At 42.0% G+C, this 19,759-nt stretch overlaps 1 protein-coding gene across 4 annotated transcripts in view; it reads left to right on the top strand.

The window, feature by feature from the left end:
- Nucleotides 1-19,759, top strand: part of DNTT (DNA nucleotidylexotransferase) — a 32,988-nt gene that overhangs the window by 5,426 nt on the left and 7,803 nt on the right. For all 4 annotated transcript variants that reach the window (XM_073240613.1, XM_073240612.1, XM_073240611.1 and 1 more), the window contains exons 2-8: nucleotides 7,137-7,311; nucleotides 8,053-8,181; nucleotides 9,394-9,564; nucleotides 10,529-10,600; nucleotides 11,775-11,898; nucleotides 15,959-16,091; nucleotides 17,157-17,265. In XM_073240613.1, coding sequence (XP_073096714.1) covers nucleotides 7,137-7,311; nucleotides 8,053-8,181; nucleotides 9,394-9,564; nucleotides 10,529-10,600; nucleotides 11,775-11,898; nucleotides 15,959-16,091; nucleotides 17,157-17,265 — 913 coding nt within the window. The remainder of the gene's footprint in view (nucleotides 1-7,136; nucleotides 7,312-8,052; nucleotides 8,182-9,393; nucleotides 9,565-10,528; nucleotides 10,601-11,774; nucleotides 11,899-15,958; nucleotides 16,092-17,156; nucleotides 17,266-19,759) is intronic.

Raw genomic sequence — 19,759 nt, 5'->3', positions numbered from 1 at the left:
TTTTAAAACCCAATTTGTTAAAAAGTAACTTTCTTAACATACTCTTTAACAAACAGACAATAACTCAGCCCACCTTGGGAGCAAAGCAGGCAGTCTTGAGTGCTATGCTCCCAGACCAGGAAGCTGCTATCCTGGGAGGAAATCAGAGCAGTAAATTTCCTGTAAATAACCAGGAAGACTAATAAGAAACTTAATGTCTCTTCAAAGATAAAACATTTTAGGACCACTTAGCAGGTGTGCATCCCTAGTCCTTTGTCTCTCAACCGCCTATAAAACCCCTAGACAATGCACCACACCGGGGCTCTCTTGTCCCCTCCTGGCATGGGCCAGGAGCTCTGTCCTCTTGCTTTACCTCTAAATAAAAGTCTCTGTCTTGCTCTCTTCCCTTGAGTGTTTGCAAAGTTCACTTCGACTCCATGAACAAGAACCCCAGCATCACAATTACTTTACATTTCAAAATTTGTGGACTTTAAATGAAAAATGTTCACAGTCCCATTTAAAGTGGGCTGAAAAATCAAAGCAAGACCCTCTGTCTTCAGTATATAAGGGCTGGAAACCAAATAGAGCTGCTTCTGTTTTTGTTTCAGGGATTCTGAAACAGATCAGTTGCCAAGGGAAATTGGCAGGAAGGTTCTTAAACAGTAAACAGCTCAATTTAACTGTAAATTATTATTTAAAGTCATTATTTAGAAAACAAGTCCAACATCAGATGGCAAGAATCAGGAATGACCTCTCCTGGGGAAGAAAATAGTCTTAAAGACAAAGGCAGGTGATGATACTTGAGGACTGAGACGTCAAAACACGCGTCAGTCTGTCTCCAGGCTGAGAAGGGTGGCTGCCCCTTTCTTCATGGAGAGTTTTTCTAATTAAGAGGAAGGACCAACTAGGAAAAAAAAGAACAAGGATACAGGTATCAGGGAAAAAAAATTCAGAGGCGAGATCTGTGAGTTAATTCCCTAATTCAGGCCTTTCCGGACATCTGAGTAACCACATTCCTGATTCTTATAGTATCTTTTACCACATATGTTATTATACACTTAATGTGTTTCCTTTCATTATCCCTAAATTGAACTGTTAAAAACAATTTAGCCTTGTTCTTAGGAATAATATAAAAAACATGAAACCCATAAAAGCCATGGTTCTGATATATGCAATTTTAATATGTAAGTATAAACAAGCACACATGCTTTTTAAATGTTCAATTGTGTACCTACTAAACTTATCTCATGAGACTGTAGAGCAGTGATGGCGGCACTGGGAACAGTGCTGCAGCGGAGCCCAAAGTCCAGTATGGGTAAGTTTACGAGAGATCTTTATAGTAGAGTTCTTGGCCGTGGGTTGGTTTTAAAATACGGCTCTCCACACGGAGAGGCAGGGACTGTTTTTCCCTCCCTTGCATCTGAAAGGGCTTGTGACTTGCTTCAACCAATAGAGTGACACTAAGTGACTTGATCCTGGGTGGTGAAAGGCCCTTAGGCTTCTGCTGTTCCCTGGATCCCAGATCTTCACGGAAGCAGTCTGAGTCCTCTCTGAGAGACGCTGTGTTGATGTGGCTGAACCCAGCCTCCCAGACATCCTCACCAAGATGCTAGAGTTGTGGTGCCATATGGCACATAAGTACTCCCTCAGTGCAGTACCGAACAGAAGTATCACCCAGCCAAGCTGCCTGAATTCCTGACCCACAAAATTCCAAGGTATAATAAAATTGTTGCCTTTTTTTAAGCTATTACACTTTGGGATAATTGTGAGGCACTATTAGATAACTAGAACTGACTGACTACATCAGAATCACCACCAGAGCTTGTCAGAATGCATATTCCTGGGCTCTAGGAGAGGTTTATTGAGTCTGAATCTCTGGTAATAGGCTCAGACATCTGAATTTTAACCCAGCGTCCTGGGTGTCTCCGGGAGACATTAGAGTTTAAGGAACATTCCTTTAGAGCTATTGATTAATCCATTTAATTCATTCTACCAATGGCTATCTATTGACCATTACTATGAAACTGGCTGTGTGCTGGACACCAGGCATGATTATAATCCACATTATAACCAGGTAGATTATAATGTGTCCCTGCCTTCAGGGACACTAAGGACCAAGCCAAGCACTTTTCAGTTCAGCATTAGTTGGAAGAGGAGACCCTGTATCTTCTTCCCTGTGGGAAGCTGAGGGACAAATCCTAGATCAGAATTGCTATAATTGCTTCAAGTCATCCCAGACCTAGTCCCGGACATTATTAACAGGTCATAGCCAAGGCACTCGGTGCACTTAAAGAACTGACTCCCCTTCTCTTTCAGGACCAGCCTCCTCAGCAGGGTCTCGGGGGTTTTGGAAGACGTTGGGGGCTGTTGCCTGAGCCTGTCACCTTTTATCATAAGGAGAAAGCCCTGGCCTTGGGGGCAAGGCAGACACCATCTTAGCCCCAGCCCTGGGTTTTTTGCCCTTAAGAATGACATTTGTGTGTATTTCCCCCCCTAATTAGAAAAGTGAGGATAGATGGGTCATGACAGAAAATGGGAAAATATACAACAATTCTTAAACAAACAAAACCTCACTCAGGGGTCTAACCACAGTCTAGTAGAACGTTAAGAGGTTGCTTGAGTCATGCACAGCTGGGTTTGAATCCCGGCTTCGTGTAACCTTCAAGCCTTGGTTTTCTCGTCTAAAATTATATTGCCCACCTCTTGAAACTCTCATGAGGAGTAAGAATATGTAAGTAAGTGTGTGTGTGGGGGGGGGGGGTTATTATTTTTTCTAACAGTGTGAAGTATTTCTCTCTAGTCGTTTTCTGCTGTAGCTGCCTGTATGTTCTATTGTTTGTTGATTGTCTTACACACCCCCTCCCTCATTTCCCTAGGCATTCATGATGTCTCTGTTAGAAGGGCTGTGTCCAAAGATAGTCAAGGCGAAGAGAGACTATGGAGGAGCAGGGGTGGTAAGAGTGGATGGTGAGGGGCCTGAATTTGGAAGATGAGTCCAGGGCTCCACCTCAGCACACCTGCCTCCCTCCTAGGTTTAGGCAAAACCAGGCCTGGGAGAGCCTGACAGCCTCCCTGTGGCATCTCCATCTTGCAGACTTTTCTGGAACAGTTCTGCATGTCTCGTAGTCTTATTGTAGTCTGTATGATATTGGACATGACACCAAAACAAATTCTATGTGGCAGCAGCAGGGACAATGTATCTAATAGTGTTATACAGGAAGCATTATCGCAGCTCTCTTTCTGCCCTTTGGGAGAACCAGGGTCTTTTATTATTGAGGTACCCGTCCAAAGGCATTTCCTTCTGCAAAAAGTAGCAGCTCTTCCCGCAGCCATGGAATAAGCACCAAGTCACAGAGGGGTAGCTTGTTTATTCCAGCATACAGGCTTCAGAGTAAATAGAACTAAGATCAAATCCATGTTTCACCAGTTATTAGCTGGGTGAATTTTCAGTGTCTCCAAGGCTCTTTTATCATTTTTAGATGGAGGTGATAATACGTCTCACAGTGTTATTGACAATTAAATGAGGTAATATATGAAATGTACCTACCATAGTGTCTGGTACATAGTAAGAGTCTAGTATTATTTATATTTTCAATACTGGAATACTCAGAGCAGAAAGTAGACAAATAGCTGCCACAATGCAACAGTAAGAAACTGTCGGCAGGACACACTCCTTAGTGCTATTGCTGCCAAGGGCTCAGAACTGTAAGTGAACAAATCCATATGGGCTGTGAATGGTCTGTAAAGCCCAGCACAGGAAGGACATTGCAGTCCGGATGCAGGCAGCCATGAGAAAAGCATCAGCCAAACTCAGGCAACATGAGAAAATGGGCCATCTAGCCAGCGCCAGGACAGAGATTCTTCTCCAGACAATGTTTCTGATTTGTGGTGAAGGGTCAGTTTTCACAAACTTTGTGCAGACCAATGCTTTTATTAAATTAAACTACTGTGATGGTGTCAAATTACAGTCTAAGTTTCAGCACGCTGACTTTGAATGTCTGTGCTTACCTTGTGGGAACCAGTGACAAGCAATACTGAGCTCTGAGCAGAACTGTGTGGATGGCTGAAGAGATTCCGCTTGTTTGATGTGTGCGTGTGCGTGTGCTTTATTGTAATTGTTTTGTTTGCTCATTGTTTAATGAGCAGGGATTGGAAGTTTAAATCTAAAGCAGAGTCTTCCTTCATATAACTCGTCATTCACAAATACACTTACATTAACTCTATAAGAAACGCATGTGATTCTCATCCAATAGTGTGAGCTCTGTGTCTGGGGAATCCCAGGTGAAGAGAAAGTGGGACTGTGCTGTGAGAGCATACAGTGAGGGGTCCGAAATTGGAAGCTGAACCCGCAGCTCCTCTTCAGCATGCCTTTTTTCCTTTGAGGTTTAGATACATCTTATTAATAATAAAAATAATATATATTATATTATGATAATAATTATAATTACATATTTTAAAATATATAATATACCAAGTTCAATTATATATTCAAAATATGAAAGACAATAAATATAATTATCATTATATATTTTAATAAATTATATATCAAATTCAATTATATATTTAAAATCATGTTATATAATTAATAATTAACATGTAAAAATAAAGTTTCCCTCCAAAGGGCAGAAATATAGATGGAATAATACTTCCTATGTAGCTCTGTACTCCTTTTGTTATCTTCTTAAACTTTTCATAAATAACCTTTCAAGAAATGTATTATAAATAGTTTTGGAATCATATGGACCTAGAATAGGGAAGCAGCTAGCCATCTTCCCTCACCTCTTGTACAATGTTGTTTTACCAGAACGTGTTTCTGCTTGGGTTTCTGCTCATCCTGCCGGCCAGATGGTCTCAGCCCTGAACTCCAGCCCCCGTTTCTCTCCCAGCGCCCATCTCAGATCCCAACTGCCAACTGGGTATTGTCATTTGTACCTCCCTCCATCCTTCAGATGCAGCATGCCTGAAATAAACTTCAATTCCACCCCCCTCACCCCTTCCTCCAGATGTCCTAAATTCCTCTTTCTACCAAAAGGGTTTTGCTTAACTGTGACAGATGTGTGTTTGTAAAATTTGACTTCTTCACTTCACCTTCTGTGGGTGAAGTAATGCCAGAGGTGCCTCATCTGTCTCCTCTCCCTCCTTCCTGCTGCGAAGGAACCAGACCGGACAAAAAGCATTCCACATTGCTCATTTCGTTCTCCAAAGTAGCTGTCCAGCCTGCCCTTCCGTCACTCCCCTCCAGGTCCTCGCATGCGCCAGATTAGTCTTCATAGATAACACAGTAATGCTATCAGGTCCTGCTCACAAAAGCCTTCACTGGCTCCACAGTCCCAGAAAATAAGATCCAACCCCCTCAGCAGGCTCCTAAGACCTTCTGTAACATGGTTGCCCCTTCCAACTCTCATCCATGCCTACTGTACTTCCCAGCATAACCTCTCCACCCCCATCCAGGCTGTGTTCCTGCCTTTCCTCCTGGCCTCTGAGACTCATCTTCCAGGAGGACCCACGGTTCTGGCTTCAAGGTACTTTATTTCTTTCCATCCTTCAAGACTGGACACAAAGAGCCCACTTCTCCACAAGTCCATCCTGCCTATCCGAGTTCACACCAAGCTCTTTTCCTTCTCCGCACTCCTTGCTGATCTTGTCTGTGCCTCATGTCTTATTATAACATATTGTTAACTGTCTGTTTCACATAATATACTAACGTCCAGATACTTCCCTTTTCTTCTTTGGTACCCAACCACCTCCCACCACCACCACCACAACCACAGGAAAACTAAGGCAGTGAATGTAACAGTGAACCAAAAAATACCCAGTGACTCCAAGCGTCAATCAAAAAGAGGAGAAGCAGAAAGAGGAAGCCAAGGAAGAGAAGTAGGAAAAAGGAAAGAATTATATTTTTCTCTTGATGCCTAGATATACATCTTGCTATCTCCTGGATTCATAGACTACAGCAGATGCTTGAACAATGTGGGGGTTAGGGGTGCCAATTCACCACACAGTCAAAAAGCATGTATAACTTTGTCCTCCCCCAAAAGTTAACTACTAATAACCTACTTTGACTAGAAGTCTTACTGATAACAGAAGTAGTCCATCAACACATTTTGTATGTTATATATGTTTATACTCTGTTCTTATACAAAAGTAAACTAGAGAAAAAGTTGTTCCAAATTGTTGTAAATCTCCAAAATATTTTTCCAATATAGTTACTGAAAAAAATACACATATAGGTTGACCTGCAAATTTCAAATGCATGCTGTTCAAGGGTTAATGGTATTTAAGTTGAACGAGGCTTAAAATGTATTGTTTCCAGCAATATTATGCTAATTGTGAAGACTTGTTAAAAACTGTAAATAACATACTTGACCCAAAAAAGATAAGCAAAATAGATCAATTTCATTTACTAGCTGTGTGACCTTCAGAATGTCACTTAACCTCTCTGTTCTTCAATTTACTCATTTTTTGAAGTGTGAATCACGTAACACTCACTTGAAGAGGTACATGAGTATTGTGTGAGATGATGTACGTAGAGTACCTGAACAGTGCCAAAACATGAGAAGTGCTCAGTAGTTATTAGGGAAAATATCCCTGCCTGTCTTATATCACAGGGTTGTGCTTTGAACATGTAGAGCAATATTTCTCAAAGGCTGGTCATTGCCTGTTAGTGGGTTGTTAGACCAATTTAGTGGAATGTTATAAGCATATCTACATCTATATCTATTTCTATTCTGCATCATGATATAAAAAGTATTTCTTTCTAACTGTGGGTCATAGTCAGTTTGAAAGGCACTGTATTAAAGCCTTCTACAGATAAAAATGAAATGGCACACCAAAGCCACATGTTGAGTGCTAGGCACTACTTTAAGAACGATTTCACATTCCATCTTCTCTGAACCTTGGTTTTCCATCAACACCACAACCTTGCTGATGTTTTCTTAATTTTTCTTGCATCTGACAAGTGACTATGACAGACCACTGTAGCTACTCTAACAGCTTAAAATTCCCCTGCATGGAGGCTTAAATTCTCCATGCCCATGATCTGGTCTACTGTGCGTGCTTCTCCATCAGAATGGAATGCCCCAAACACCTCCAGGAAAGAGGATAGTTTCTGATTTTGAAAGCCCCTCACGCTGGTAACTTTGTCTTGCATCCTGCAGTGATTCCGTCACCCACATTGTGGCCGAAAACAACTCTGATTCAGATGTCCTAGAGTGGCTTCAGGCACAGAACATAAAAGCCAGTGCACAGCTAGAGCTCCTCGATGTCTGCTGGCTGATAGAATGTATGGGAGCAGGAAAACCAGTGGAGGTGACAGGAAAACACCAGCTTGTTGTAAGTGTCACAGTTGTGATTTTTATTGCCCTTTGCTTGATGATTAGGAGCATGGGCTACAGAATCAACAGATCTGGGTTACTCCCAAGGTTCTCTGCTTATTCCCTGTGTGACCTTCGGTAAGTCACTTAGTTTTTCTGAGTTCAAGTTTTCCTCTTCTATAATACAGGGTGACAATAGTGCCTACCTCAAAGGATGGTTATGAGAATAGGAATAGTATACATGTAAAGCACTTAAAACAAAGCTTGGTCTACAATTGGTACTTAATAAATGGTAGCTATTTTTATGAATAAGTCTGTACACAAATATTTCAAAATATTGAAGCTTTGATGTCTGGAAGCCAGAAAAGCATAGGGTTTCTTTTTTTTTTTCCTTACTATGATCAGTCATAATGAAAAGAGTAAAGAAACCTAAGTTCTTAATTCCAAATCCTTTAACAATAATGCTAGAAGTCTCAGGAAGGGGCTTTAGACCATAACTATATAAATTCATGGAAAAGGAAGATTTAATCTATGGTTCTTTTTCAGGTTTTTTTTTGTGTGTGTGATTCCAAAATAATACATGTTCATTATAGCAAATTCAAATATTAGAAGTGCAAATAACATAAAATTTGGATCTCCTACAATTTTATCCTCTTTCCAGAGACAGTTGCCATCTAATTGCCTCCAAGTTTTCTTCATACATATCTATTATTATTACTATTAATGGTTATTAAACATGGATACTTATGCATTTGTTTAGGTAAGAAAAGACAATTCAGCTAATGCCAACACAGAGCCCCAGAAGACTCCACTACTTGCTGTAAAAAAGATCTCTCCATATGCGTGTCAGAGAAGAACCACTTTAAACAACTGTAACCAGATCTTCACGGTAATGGAGCTTTACAACAATACTCAGAGCAAATGAAGGGCTTGCAGCTTATTTCCATGGATCTTCAAATTAAATTATGAATTTTTCTGAAAATCTGGGAGAGTTATCTCCCCACTTGTCCCTCCAGCCCCGTCCTGACCTCTGATTTTTCTTTCTGTCAAGAACGGGTCTACTTCTGTCATGGAAATGGACAGATGTATTTGGATTATGTTCCTTAGAGATGGTAGATCACTATTTATTGACAGTTGTCATTATTGGGTATAACTCTTGTCAAAGGCAAATATTCTGAAAATCCAAATGCTGTAATTAGTCCAAAACATAGTAACAGCAAATTGCACAGAAATAGCAATAATGCATGAATAGCCTTTGCTGGGAAACCAATGTTGAGAGACAGCAGACCTGGACCCTTGCCTCTCTGATATTAACTAGCTTGGGCAGGTCAATTTCTCTTTCTGAGCCTCAGTTTCCTCATTCATTCAATTAGAAATTAGCTAGATCATTTCTAAAGCCCCATCCAGATGTGAAGTTTGTTTCAAATGACCCTAATAAGCCCACAACTGCTTGTCCTCCAGCCTAGAATCAATAGTCAGGTGGATACGACATGCAGTAGTATATCAAATATGAAACTTCTCATTTCTAGACTTCCAACCCCACATGTGTGAGGAAGACCAGGAAATTGTAACTTTTGGGCCACACAGCTGCAGCTACTTCCTCCTCTGCTAGAAATGCAAACATGCCTGACCTTAAATAACCCCAGCCTCGGGTTGTGCCATCTATGATTACACCTGTTTGTTCAACAAGCCTATGTTAAGTACTGACTGTGTTTTATATACAAGCTAAGAGATGGGGATGTCGAGTGATCAAGGCAGAATCCTGGCCACAGGCTGCTGGGAAAGCCAGCGAGCAAAGAGGGAAGGAAGGATTGTGCTGAGTAATGACTGATAGGATACAATGGGTATGAGATGGTGTTTGGGTTAAATCATTCCTGAACAGCAAAGTGTCCTTGTAAAACACTCTGTGGCCTGTCTTTTAAATTTAATTTTACTCAGTTGACAAGGGAGGGGCGTAAAGATAAGGGAGACCCAACCCACCCTTCAAGGAAACATGAGGCGTACCAGCACATCAAAGGAGAACAAGGAGGTGTTTGCAAGTGACTGTTGGCTCAGAGTCTAGGAAACAGATGGTGTTTGCTCATCTTGCTTTATTCTTCAGGATGCCCTTGAGGTACTGGCTGAAAATTATGAGTTTAGAGAAAATGAAGGCTCTTATCTGGCATTTATGAGAGCAGCTTCTGTACTTAAATCTTTGCCATTTACGATCATCAGTATGAAGGACACAGAAGACATTCCCTGCTTGGAAGACAAAGTGAAGTATATAATAGAGGTAAGGGTGAAATGTGATTTGTCCTACTTCCTAATAGGTAGAGAGAGAGAGAAAGTGCAGTTAATAGACTTCCCTGTCAACTATGTAGATGTAGGATAGATGGAGAGGTAGGTGATAGATAGAAATGCATATATATTTGTAATTCATACTCCAATATTATCATAGCTGGAGCTATGTGGGGCCAGCTGGATGGAAAAGACCCTCCTGTATTATTATTATTAATCATAAGGAAAGACTCACGTGACATAAAAGTTTGACAGTGGGGGATGGTCTGACTTCAAACTCAGGCTGCATAATGGACCTCAGTTCCTTTCATGGGATGTCACCCTCCAGAATGTTAGTGGGTGTGAAGGGCAGTTGAGCTGATTCTGCATCTCTACCTGTGTGTTCCAAGAAGAGAGACTGGGATGGGTGTTGATTTATTTAATAATGATTGAGGCCTCCCCAGCAAGGCAAGTTGGTCATCCAAGAGTAAGTTTCAGTATAGTGAAAGTGCAAGGTAAATGATTCCAGGAAAATAATCCCAACTCTATTTAGAGTAGGGTGGTGCGTCTAAATTAGACATCATAAGAAACTGAACTTGGATTGGCTTTTCAATGGGTCCAGAAGTAACCTGCTCCAATGAAAAGTCCTTTTGTAACAGTACATATCCACTGAAAACAAAATTATCACAAATATGTAGACACACTTTTGTCAGTGAGTATTTTGGTCTGGTGTTTTTAGATTTGGATGCTAACATTCTGTACCTTTGTCCCTCAGGATTGTAAAGGACTACTTATATAATGACCTGGGATTTTCAAGATTACAGGGAATTGTCTTGTTTTCTCCAGATCAACTAGGGAAACATCCTGCATGCAATGAGTGTACATTCATGAAAAACCAAGCTACTAGACCAGTGAATTTGAGAGTCTCAGACTGTGATTGTTCATCACTAATTTAAAGTATTTTTCAACTGTCCATGCAGGAAATTATTGAAGATGGAGAATGTTCTGAGGTTAAAGCTGTGTTAAATGATGAACGATATCAGTCTTTCAAAGTAGGTGATTTTACATATATTTATTGAAAATGGTTTTTCAGTTGACCCTATTATTTAAGTAGTTGCATTAGTCAGCTTGGGCTGCCATAACGTAATGCCATTGACTGGGTGGCTTAAACATTATTTATTTTCTATTGTTGTGGAAGCTGGAAGTCCAACACAGTGTGGTTGGGTTGTGGTGAGGGTTCTCTTCCTGGCTTGCAGATAGTCACCTTCTCAGTGTGCCCTCACATGATAGAGAGAAAGCTCTCTGGTATCTCTTCTCATAAAGGCACTAATCCCACTATGAGGGACCTACCCTCATGACCTCATCTAAACCTAATTACCTCCCAAAGGCCTACCTCCAAATACCATCACACTGGGGGGTCAGGGCTCCAGCTTATGGATTTCGCAGGAGGTGGAGGCGCCACTCAGTCTGTAATGGTGATCTAGGATGCAGACGTCTATGTAAATGTGAGCTTATTGACATGCTAGGGTGAGATACAGATAACCTCAGCTTCCAGGAGTGTTTCACTCATGGGTACAAATATCGAGGGGGCACTAGGAACATGGGACAAAACAAACCTGTGCTGTAAAGCTCCTTACAGCAACCTTGTCTACTCTGAAACAGGGTTTATGACCTGCCAACATTCCCTAGCTTGGAGGTGCAAGACACAGGGACTTGTGCCAATCCCTTCAGGTCAGAGTGCTGCACAGGCCTAACAGGTGCAGACAGACTGAGTCTGAGTCTGGGCTCTGCCATTTAGCAGTTGTGTGTTAGTAGAAGATGTATACAACCTACACGTGCATCCCCCCTTAACTGTGAGGGTAAATACGCAGAGCATGAATGTGTGTAAGAGACTTCGCAAAGGGGAGTGCCTGACAGGGGTAACTGTTGTCACGCATCAACAGCACAGGCAATCCTGCCATCAAATTGTATGGAAGCCCTATGCAGATGCCAGAACCTTCCTCCTCACTTCTGTTTCATTTAGTAATACTGTATGTCAGGAAAGAATCCTCCTGAAACCAAAATGCTTCTAAAAAACTACTGTCACCCATCCCATTGTCCTATTCAGGAGAAACTGGGTCAGAGATCTACTTATATTTTTTCTTAATCCCAGACCTTGAAAAGTATCAGTGCATTGTCATAATGATTATTTTAGAAACCAAAGGTGTGCCTTACCCTGTGTTTCAGCTCTTTACTTCTGTGTTTGGAGTGGGATTGAAGACAGCTGAGAAATGGTTCAGAATGGGTTTCAGAACTCTGAGCAAAATAAGGTCGGACAAAACCCTGAAGTTCACACAAATGCAGAAAGCAGGTAAATTGTCTCGCCTACAACTCCTCTGTTATTGCTCTGGGCTGGTCAGGTTGTGGTAGAGCTTTAAGTTCATTGAACTTTAATGAAAGTTGAACTAGTGAGCTGAGTCACTTGATTGGCCTCTTTTCATGCCATGGTTAAAAACACAAGCTTTTGGAATCAGAGAGGCCTGGATCCAAATCCTGCCTCCAGGACTCCCCAACTTCTTCCTCTTGAGCAAGTTTGTTAAAAATCTTTGAATCTAAGTTAACTCATCTATGAAAGAAAGGTAATGTGCCCTTAGAGAAGAAATCAGATAATGCAAGCAAAGTCCCTGGCACCTTGCCTGGCATAGAAAAACACGCTGTGCTTGGTGGCTATTATCGTTCCTTCATCCAGATGTCAAACCAGGTTGCACTGTTGATCTAGTGTGTGCTGAGCTGACTCCAGGCATTTGGGGCCTGGATGTGTCTCCTGGGTAAGATGCATGGATGAGGAGTCCAGGACACAAAATGTACAGGAGGAGTGGGGAGTAAAGAGTGTTTGAAAAAACAAGAGTTATTGCTTAATAGAAAAGTGGTTCTCCAGAAAGTACAAAACACCAGCAAAGAGAAGGGAAACCGTGGAAATCTACACACAGAGTTGATCTACCCACCAGGACCTGTGAGCCTGGGAGAGAGCCTGTGTCGAGGCAGGTCACTGAAAGCCCGGTGGGGCCTCCCGGAGGTTGGTGGTGACTCGGTCACTTCCGCTTATGGATGGTCCAATAAATTTTTTTTAATGAAGAAAAGTCAATATAAGGTCAAAAAAACTGTACATGTTTTAAATATTTATGTTTAACATGCAATAGAAATACAGCGTAATTGGGGTTCAAAAGGGAGTCACAGCCAGTCTGGAGCATAATGGCTTCTGAGTTACTGAGAATGAAGAAGTTATCATTTTTAATGACATGAAAGTGGAGGCATCTTCCACAAGAGGAGACCAGAGAAAAAGAAAAAGCTATCTTTTGTTTGAGTGATGGTTAGAAAACAAGCAACAGTGGAGGAAGCAAAATAAATCTTGGTGGGTTGCATCATGCTACTCACAGAAGAGTCCTATTCATTTTTCACCAAGTTGCTAGTCTTGGGAGGGACTGCAGGTAAGCTGCATAAGATGCCACATAGGACATAAAGATGTCTAAGAAAAAAATCTACGGAAAAAGCCCATTTTCTGGGCTTCTGAAGTTGCATATTTAATAAACATGATTACACCAGCTCTGGTGATGCCATTAAAAAGAAATCTACATAAGTTTTAAACCTAAGGAGTGAATAAATGGCTTGGAATGAGAGTAAAAATGCTCAACTCTTAGAAACTGGGAGACAAGGTAATGTCTAACTTAGATAAAAACCCTTACTGAATGACACAAAATGAGCTCAGGATCTAAGTAGTTTCTAATTCCCCAGCTTTGTAAACTGGATTTTTCTCTTCTATGGGCTATTTCAACGCAGGGAATGAAGCAGCTTTTATTCATTTAATGAGTCATGACTGCCAGCAGACTGTTTAATGCCCTTGCTTTGTGTAGAACTCAGAGAATGTCTCACTATCACACTTAAATAGCTTAAAAAACCTGGCTATATGGATCCCTTGTAATAGGACTATGATGAATGAAATTGCCAGTAGGAATAGCTTAGGATACTGCAAAGGGTACAACCATGTGTCAGATGGAAAACCTAATTCAGTTTTAGTTATAATTGCACTTTTAGTTCCTTGAGGCTTGAGTATTCACATGCCACATTGGCCTTGAACAGACAATGTCTGAAATATAGTGCCACACACATAACACTATGCGGTATAATAAGTTTCTTATAAGGGAACCTCTCCACCACACCAAAAAAGAAAGCCGAGTAAGTTGTTTCATGGGTGTCAACAAATTATCGTAGTATCTTCACATTCATTCCTGATATCTGTGCACGTTCTTAAAGAAATTGTTGTTAATTATGTCTTTGGTTTATGTTCATCTTGAGTAAGTACAGGAGTTTTATGGTTACCAAGTGAGTTGTATTTTGAATATCATTCACAATGACATTTTTTGGGTAAAAAAGAACCTAATGGAGCATTGTTGGGGTTTCTTTTTTTTTGCATTCAGAAATTATTTAATTTTATTAAATTGATCTTTTTATTGTGGTAAGAACACTTAATATATCTCCCCTCTTAATAAATCTTTGTAGCTTCACTGTGTCCACCAAGCCTAAATCACCGTTATGAGCTTTGCCCAACCCCAATCAGTTCCCTGCCATAAATCACAGGAGCGCTGACCCCAAACCCTACAAATATCATGCCCTGGCTTTCTTCTTCTATGACATGCTAAGATCCTCTGAAGGTGATGACACTACCTCCCTTACTGCAGTAGATTTAATAAACTTAGCTTTGCTTTATCAAAAAAGTTACTTTCAATAGACATTTTGGGGAGCTGGCAGTTTAAAACCCATGGAGAAACTTCAGTGAAATAAAAAGAAGTTCCTAAAACTTTCCAGAGAGGAATAAACTGGTTATCTACAAAGGAAAAAGAATCTGGTTGACCTCATGATTCTTGGCAACAGCAATTGATGTAGGAACATTGGAGCAATTATCTTCTATATGTAAAGGAAAATAATAGTGAACCTAAAATTCCATACGCAGCAAACTATCCTTGAAAACTGTGAAATCATCTCACAAAATATGCATATTCAGAGTTGGAAGGTGATAAATCAATTAAAAAATTAAAGTCATCAAAAGAAAGAACTGTCCCCAGTCTTGTTTTTTTGGTGAGAACTCTCTTACCAAATTTCAAGTATACTACACAGTATTGTTGACTATGGTCAGCATGTTCATCAGATCTCCAGAACTTACTCATTCTGCATATTTGAAACTTTGCACCCTTGGATCAGCATCTTCCCATTTCCCCCATCCTTTAGCCCCTGATAACCAGCTTTCTACTCTCTGCTTCTAAGATTAAACTTTTTCAGAATCCACATGTGAGATCACGCACTATTTACTTTCCTGTCTCTGACTTACTTCACTTAGCATAACATCTTCTAGTTTCATCCATACTGTTGCTAATGACAAGATTTCCTTCTTTTTTAAGGTTGAAAAAGATTCCATTGTATGCTGATTAGCTTGATTGTGGTAATCATTTCACAATGTCTACCTCTATCAAAACATCACCTTATATACCTTAAATGTATACAGTTTTTATTTGTCAATTATACCTCACTAAAGCTGGGGAGAAAGAAAAAAGAATGGTCCAAACAGATTTTACAGCTAGGAAGTAGGCTGCCTCTGAAGGTATCAGAGTTCCTACTATTAGAAATATCCAAGCAGAGTTTGAATGACTCCCTTTGGGGGATTCTAAATAAGAGACAGTGCCTTCTATTGAAGGATAATTAGACATCCCCCAGTCTGTGAATCTTCCAAGTACACTTGCTCACCTCCCCTCCAGAACTTCATCCCAATTCTTAGAGATAAAGCTCCCATCTCCTTTACTCCTTCCCTCCATTCTTTTCTTCTTGGATTTGTGGGAATAACCAAGTTATTATAACAGCTCTTCATAACAACTCTGTTTGAACTTCCATTTATTCAGGGTGGTGCAACAAAGAGCATTAAGCCAAAACACCAAAGATGTTTTCTACCTCACTTTAGACACAAAGCTATCACCCTCTTCCACTTCTTGATTTTAATTTTTTAATAGATCCATCACCTTCCAATTCTGAACCTCTAAATGTTTATGCATTACCCTTTTCAAATAATAGGGTACAGCTTAATGATCAAGAAGGCTGGTTCTTCAATGGGAAGTCAGATTTGAACAGTTCGATTTTAGAGGGATATGAAATATTATCTCTCTCTCAGAAAACTGTAAGCCTCTCAGTCAGAAAGCAAAGAGTCATTGTTACCATAAACAATTCACAGTCAAGAGAACAGATGATTGTCTCTATGGAAACAGTGTGGAGTTGATGCCTGTGGTCACGTTAGCAATATTTGGGGGTAGAATCCCCTCCCACTGAGGGCTGGTCATTTCACATGAGCTGTGTCACTCTCTCCACTGACCTATCCAATGGCCTCTCAGGCTTCCTCTATTATGAAGACCTTGTCAGCCATGTGACCAGAGAAGAAGCAGAGGCAGTCAGCGTGCTGGTTAAAGAGGCTGTCTGGGCATTTCTGCCTGATGCCTTCGTCACCATGACAGGAGGATTCCGCAGGTAAGTGACAAGGGCAGCTGTTGCCTCCCCTGCTCTAACACCTGCAGTGGCTCTCCTTGTTCAGAACCTCAGGCTTCCTAACCTGGCCCGTAGGTTTCTGGTGATCTGGTGCCAGCCTCTCTCTGCAGCCTTGGCTCCTGCACCTCACTTGAACCCCAGCAACCCCACGTGGCTTGTCATTCTCTGCACATAAGTTGCTGTTTCTTGTCTCTGTGTCCATTCAGTAGACCCTTCTGCTTGGAAGGGTTATCACCTGGCTGACTTCTCTGCATCCTTTAAAACTCAATTCAGTTGCCACCTCCTCCAGAAAGCCTTCCTTGACTCCCTCCTCCTCCATGCTGACACCCTTCCTCAGTGCTCCCTGGAAAACTGCCAAGTAACTTGTTTGTATGCGTGACTTCCTCACTAAGTTTTTTGAAATGAGTGCTGAGAGTCAGTGCGTGGAGCACGGCACAAAGCCGGTGCCTAAGAAATACTGGCTGAGTCAATGAATGAATGAATGAACTCTTCACAGAGTTGTGTGCAGTTGTTGGATATTGAGGGCTGCATTTCAGAAAGATTCCTTCCCTCCCACACCCTCCTCCAACTCACCCTATGGTCCTCTTACCTGTTCACTGTCAGCCTTTCTGGCAAGCCAGGCTTGAAGTGAGAGACAAAGTAGGACAGGGAGATCAATTTTTTAAAAAATGCCCTTCATCTGTGTCATGATTCCAAGGGCCCTGCCTTGGATTACATGAATATAGTTCTTGGTCAGGCCACAGTCAGGCTTGTCTCTGTGTGTATGTGTAGGTGGGTGGGCGTGCCTGTGTGAGTGTGTAGAGAAAACCCTCTCCTTTGTTAGTTTTTACCCCCACACACAGTCATATGCAGAGTATGATTTTTCTCTGTGACATCAGTTTATTTTGCAAGGATTACAGTTGTGCAGTCAAGGACATTTTGTTCAAAAAGGTCTTGAGCATTTTGTGTTGCAAACCTTAAACATAGGGCATAGAAACAAAGGTGATTTTAAAAATTGAGAACCAAAAATCTAATTTGTTTCCATTTTATATTATCTATTTTTACCAGGGGTAAGAAAACTGGGCATGATGTAGATTTTTTAATTACCAGCCCAGGAATAACAGAAGAAGAAGATCAACCAATTTTGCTTAAAGTGATAAATTTATGGGAAAGGAAGGTAAGCAGAAAGATCAAAGGTCGATGTTTGGACACTCAAGCATCATGTTAATACCACTGAATTTTACACACTATTTCCTTGTAATTGTGTAATGACCATTTAATGGAGTCTCAGTTGTTTACAACAGCTTATACAATGCCACATGGCATGCGATGAGACTTACCTACTTTGGATATGTGGGTAAGTTATGAATATGTATCTTGTTCATACATACTTGTCCTATTACCAAAGGGGCTGAGGGCAGCCATGTCTCAGTGTTGGACATGCAGAAGCATTAAATCCCCTAAATGAAGGAAGAGCAAGTGCTGGAAGGACCTGGAAGGTGTGAGCTGGGCAGCTAGCAGGCTTTTTTGGAGTTGGGACAGGACTGCTCGGATCAGGATAAAATCAGCCTAAGGGGGCTCACTGGTGCCTTAAACTCCATGCTCATCAATAACCAGCTTGACTTGGTGCTGGGATAAAAGAAGGAAACTAATTAGGGCAAGCTGGGCATAGCAGAGGTCCCGGCTCAGAAGGCCCCCACTGAGATCAGAATTGCTATAGACCACCCACTGCCCAGTGGGAAAAGCAGAGGATGACCCAGAGGCAGGGCCATCTCTTGCTGCCCGACTCTTGTGAGAGCTCCATGTCTCCAAGACACCAGAGGGCCCTCCCCAGGCACCTGGGGGCCCTGGTAGCTGAGGAGGCTGGGCTGCTGTTCTGGTACAGCTTCACCCTTCCCGAGTGAGCTGGCCTTGCTGGGTGTGGACCAAGCTCCCTGAGATGCCAGAGAGAGAAGACCTCAGATAAGTGAAAGTAAGAGCTAGAAACACACCACTCCAGAGCCTGAAGAACCCGAAGTAAAGACCTAATGTTGGAACCAGATCCAGATTCAACTGTAAGGCCATTCCAGGCCCACTCTGTCCCTCTCAGAAGGGTGGACCCAGGGTGGCCAGGAACCCTGAGAGTGACCTTAACAGGCCAAGCCAGAGGCGGGCAGGACAGGAAGAGTCACCACACTGGGGTGGCTCCCCTGCTGTCCTCCAGCAGGAAAATTGCTCATGGATAGATAGCTCAGCTCTGCCAGCTGAGGCTTGCTCTCCTCCAATGGTGGACCTACTTGGCCTTAGCTTAGAGGCACCACCCTCCCCGTGCTCTAAATCTGTCCCAGCCTATAATGAGATGGTATGTTGGGGACATGGTGACAAGGAGCCTTCTTTCCATTAGCCCTTCCTCAGTTTTGAAGCAGTCATACAACTGGTCTGCAAGCAAAGAGATGGGTGGCAAAGGCAGAAGCTGACACTAAGCACCTGGGTTTTAACTGTAGGCTTTACAAGCACAGTGCTGCCCTCACTGGCTGTGTGAGCCAGGATGCTTCTCGCCAAGCTTCTCTTTCTGTGTCTGTAAAACGGATAGCAAGCCTCTCTCATTTCATTAACTGGGAGGATTAACTGAAAATTAGATAAAGCAATTGGCACAGGGCCTGATAAATGTTAAGTGCCTAATAAATAGTGGCTGTTACCATGATCTCTCATGCACAATTATTTACTGACCTCTGCCAGAGAGCCAGGCCTTGTGGCTGGCACAGCTGCTCCCCTTCACTCGCTGACAAACAAAACCTCAGGGAGGAGATGCTGTGGGGTGGGTGGGTGCCCAGCTCGCCTGCACCCCTGCAGCCCCAGACCCGCCCCCAGTACCTTGGCTGTGAAATCTTCTTGGTTAACTTCCACCTCACTCCTTGTCACTGCCATTCTTACCCAAACCTATGATGCCGGGGTTCTTGTTCACTGAATCGAAGAATGAACTTCACAAACATTGAAGGTAGGAGACCCAGGGAAAGACTTATTTAGAGATAAAGGGAGAGGACAGAGCTCCTGGCTCACAGGGAGGGGACAAGAGAGCCCCAGGGTGGTGCGTTGTCTAGGGGATTTATAGGCAGTTGAGAGACAAAGGGCTAGGGATGTACACCTGCTAAGTGGTCCTAAAATGTTTATCTTTGAAGAGACATTAGTTTCCTATTAGCACTCCGGGTTATTTACAGGAAATTTACTGCTCTGATTTCCTCCCAGGATAGCAGCTTTCTGATCTGGAGCCTATCACTCAAGACTGGGTGCTTTGCTCCCAAGGGGGCTGAGTTATTGTCTGCTTGTTAAAGAGTATGTTAAGATACTTAACACTTTTTAACTAATAGGGTTTTAAAATGCAATTTTATCTTTCAGATGGAATTCTTCCTGTTTTTACTACATTGTTTTGGGCTTGCTTGCTAAATTGCCCAAGTTGCAAATCACTTGATTAGGGCTGGAGGAGGAAAAGCAGCCCCTGGGTAAAGTCAGAAAAATAAACTGAGGTCCCCAGCAGGCCACAGCAGATCCCACAATGGATTATCTTGCTTTGTTTTTTTCTGGAGGCCCTCACCCTGCTCTAAGCCCACAGACCCTGTCTCACCTACACTTTCCAGATTATAGAGATTATATCCCATGCACACATACCAGTGTGAACACTCACAGCATGCACG

Source organism: Manis javanica, chromosome 7 (assembly GCF_040802235.1).
Source record: "Manis javanica isolate MJ-LG chromosome 7, MJ_LKY, whole genome shotgun sequence".
In the NCBI taxonomy this organism is placed as follows: Eukaryota; Metazoa; Chordata; class Mammalia; order Pholidota; family Manidae; genus Manis; species Manis javanica.
Note: the sequence above shows the minus strand (reverse complement) of the source record. Positions and strands in the feature narration are given on the sequence as shown.